Source organism: Eptesicus fuscus, chromosome 8, assembly GCF_027574615.1.
Source record: "Eptesicus fuscus isolate TK198812 chromosome 8, DD_ASM_mEF_20220401, whole genome shotgun sequence".
In the NCBI taxonomy this organism is placed as follows: Eukaryota; Metazoa; Chordata; class Mammalia; order Chiroptera; family Vespertilionidae; genus Eptesicus; species Eptesicus fuscus.
The window spans coordinates 53,605,976-53,609,904 of record NC_072480.1 but is presented as its reverse complement, the minus strand read 5'-3'; the positions used below and the strand labels follow the sequence as shown (position 1 = coordinate 53,609,904).

General features: G+C 43.1%; 1 protein-coding gene across 1 annotated transcript; it reads left to right on the top strand.

The window, feature by feature from the left end:
• The first annotated feature begins 3,085 nt into the window (after nt 1-3,085).
• LOC103298608 (jun dimerization protein 2-like) lies at nt 3,086-3,604 on the top strand. The gene has a single exon (XM_054720243.1). The coding sequence runs from the start codon at nt 3,113-3,115 to the stop codon at nt 3,602-3,604; it is 492 nt and encodes a 163-aa protein (XP_054576218.1). The 5' UTR covers nt 3,086-3,112.
• The last annotated feature ends 325 nt before the right edge of the window (nt 3,605-3,929 follow it).

Here is a 3,929-nt window from a genome sequence, read left to right as displayed (position 1 = left end):
CTTTCCTGTCCACATGTTTTTGCTGTGGGGAAACTATTATAACCTTTCTTTTTTTTTAAATATATATTTTATTGATTTTTTACAGAGAGGAAGGGAAAGAGATAGAGAGTTAGAAACATCGATGAGAGAGAAACATCGATCAGCTGCCTCCTGCACAACCCCTACTGGGGATGTGCCCGCAACCAAGGTACATGCCCTTGACTGGAATCGAACCTGGGACCTTGCAGTCTGCAGGCTGACGCTCTATCCACTGAGCCAAACCGGTTTCGGCATAACCTTTCTTTTTTGTGTGCATGTGGGGATTATTGAAATGATTTGATCTTCTTTCTATTACAATGAAGGAAGGAGCCCACGTGTAGCCCCAGTGGGTTCTTTTTCTTTTGTAATCTGCCTCTCCTTTCAGGCTGCATTCTGACTCTTCTGACCTGAGAATAAAATAGCCAGTCAAGTGACTAAGTAAATAGTCTGTCCAAATCAAAATTTCTGTGTAATTAATCCCATTTACAATACATCTAAGGTTACATTCTCCAATCAGATTTAATATTAATAAGCTTACATAGTTGTTTTTTTTTCTACCAAAATTATGACTACTGTGTCATACCTTGCTGTTTGTTCCAACCTTGGGAATAAGTGTTTTTTTTATTAAATTGATTAGGGTGATGGATTAATAAAATTATGCAGATTTCAAATGTACAATTCTATAATACATCTATATATTGCATTGTGTGCCCACCCCCCAAAGTCAAATCTCTATCCCTGTACACTTGACCCTTTCTGCCCTTCACTAGCTCCCCACTCCCTCTCCCTCTGGTAACCACCATACTGTTATCTGTGTCTGTGAGTTTTTGTTTACTTATTTGTCTCACTTGTTCATTTGTTGCTTTCAGTTTTATTTCCCACATCTGAGTGGAATCATAGATTTCTTGACATTTTTCTGTCTGACATATTTTGCTTAGCATAATATTCTCAAGATTCATCCATGTTGTCACAAATACTAGTATGTCATCTTTTCTTATGGTTGAGTAGCATTCCATTGTATTATGTACCACATATTTATCTAATCATCTATTAAAGAACCCTTCCATTGTTTTTGTGTCTCAACCACTGTGAATAATGCTGCTTTGAACATAGGGGAACATATAACTTTATTAATAAATGTTTTCAAATTTTTCAGGTAGATAACCAGAAGAGGGGTTGCTGGGTCATATGGTAACTCTAATTCTTAATTATTTTTTAAAATATATTTTTATTGATTTCAAAGAGTAAGGCAGAGGGAGGGATAGAAACATTAATGATGAGAGAGAATTATCGATCAGCTGCCTCCTGCACGCTCCTTAAAACCCGGGCATGTGCCCTGACTGGGAATCAACCCATGACCTCCTGGTTCATAGGTTGATACTCAACCACTGAGCTACACAAGCCAGGCTCTAATTCCTAATTTTTTGAGGAGCCTCCATACTGTTTTCCATAGTGGCTGTACCGGTTTATATTCTCACCAGCAGTGTGTAAGGATTCCTTTTTCTCTACAACCTCTGCATCATTTGTTATTATATGTCTTGTTAATAATAGCCGTTTTAACAGGTAAGAGGGAGTATCTCATTGTAGTTTTGATTTGCATTTTCCTAATAGCTAGTGAAGTTGATCATATTTTTATATACCTGTTGGCCATATATATGTATTTTGGGGAGAAGTATCTGTACAGATCTTCTGTCCATTTTTTAATTGGACCATTTGTTTTTGTTGTTGTTGAGTGGTATGAGTTATTTTATATTTTGGATATTAAATCCTTGTCAGAGCTGTTGTTTACAAATACCTTCTACCATACAGTTGGTTGCCATTTTGTTTTGTTGATAGTTTCTTTTTCTGTGCAGGAGCTGTTTAGTTTGATATAATCCCATTCATTTATTTTTGCTTTCACTTCCCTTGCTTTTGGTATCACAGACCAAGGAAACAGAATTGGGAGCCCAGAAATAATCACACATGTGTATGGGAAAATAATTTTCAACAAAGAAGCCAAAAACCTACAGTAGAGGAAAGAAAGCCTCTTCATTAAATGGTGCTGAGAAAAATAGAAAGCCTCATGCAAAAGAATGAAACTAGACTGCTGATTGCCTTTAACTCAAAATGGATAAAAGACTTGAATACAAGACCTGAATTGATAAATAGAAGAAAACATAGATATTAAATTTATGAAACTTGTTATTAGAGAAGTTTTTGTTAATTTTTTGTGCCCCACTAACTCCTAAAGATAATCTCTGTTAATAGTTCCAGAACTACTTTAAATAATAATTCTTATAGCTATTTGCTCTGTGCACATATTTATATCTACATACTTACTTTCTAACTTTTAAATTATTCAAAAATTTTGACAAGAGCTAGTTGAATGGCTTAATTTCTTATAAAACAATTGCTTTGTTATTCCTAATATACTTTATTTTTGTCTGCATGTTTTTATTTCCACACCTGGAATCATCTCTTCCCTGGGAGGATTGACAATCAGGAGCACCTTCCCTCTACCAAGACTAAGGTTGGTCTTGCCAAAAAGCCCTCGAAACAGTCTCAGTAGAGTTGTCTTCAGCTTTATTCCTCAAGATATGAATTATTCAACTACATATCCCATATAATAAAAGCCCAGGGACCATAACAGCATAACAACCAGAACAACCAGAGACAAGAACCAATACAGCTCCTTGCTGGGCTGGCCCCGCCCCTAAGAAAGTGGTTAGGGGCTATCAGGCAAGCAGATGAGTGATTAGGGGCGATCAGGAAGGCAGGCAGAGTGGTTAGGGGTGATCAGGTAGGCAGATGGCCCCTCTCAGGGCTACCCCTCCCCACCCAGCAAGCAGTTAGGGGCAATCAGTCAGGCAGACCAGCGGTTAGGGGCAATCAGGTAGATAGGCAGAGACGTGCGATCCATCACCTCAAAGAGGGAGACCCAGGCCACAGCGTAAGGGAGGGGTGCTACGCAGCTGCGACAGGAGGTGCTGGCAGCGGTGGACACTGCAGGGCGGGGCTGGCACCACAGCGACTCCTGAGCGGGCATGGCCCAAAGCCTCAAGGTCGCAGCCTCCTCCTATGGCTCCTGCAGGGCTGGACTGCCACTCCTCCTGCTATGGTGCCTGGGCAGATCCCGGACCCTTTCACGATTATGGGCTCTCTGCCAGGGCGTGGCTTCCTGACCAGACTCCCCAGCTCGGCCCTGACTGCAGAGGAGCTGAAATACGCTGACATCCACAACATTGGGGCCATGATCACTCCTTTGCACTTCCTGGAGGTGAAACTGGGCAAGAGGCCTCAACCTGTGAAAAGTGAGCTAGAGGAGGAAGAGGAGTGGAGGAAAAGGCGCCAGGAAAAAAACAAAGTGGTGGCAGCCCCATGCCAGGAAAAGAAGAAGGAGCGGAAGGAGTGTCTGCAGCTGGAATCTGAGTGGCTGGAGCTCATGAGTGCAGAGCTGAAAACCCAGATGGAGGAGCTGAAGCAGGAGCGGCAGCAGCTCATCCTGATTTTCAACCGGCATCGCCCCACCTGCATCGTCAGGACCGACAGCATTAAGACCCCCGACTCAGAAGGCAACCCACTGCTGGAGCCGCTGGAGAAGAAGTGACCATGGGCTGGGAGGAGGAGGAGGAGGAGGAGGAGGAGGGTGCCAGAGGGCTCTTCCTTGCTGCATGAAAAACTCTTCAATGAGGCTCAGCACAGCCAGCATCGGCCGGGCTTTTTTGTGAAACTCAGATCAGCCACACCAGCGAGAAAAACCCAGGCTGATAAAACCCAGGACCAAGCGCTGAGACAAAAGGAGTCCTGAGGGGGGCCTGTTCTGCCTGGGGCCAGGCTTGCAGGAGGCAGGGCAGAAGCTCTGGGCCAGAGAGATGCTCAACCAGGCAGCTGTGAGCACTTCTATGGCCTCTCCATTAGGGCACTCACCCAAA

Coding starts and splice junctions, on each gene's coding strand:
- LOC103298608 (XM_054720243.1), top strand. CDS start 3,113: ATGGTGCCTGGGCAGATCCCGGACCCTTTCACGATTATGGGCTCTCTG.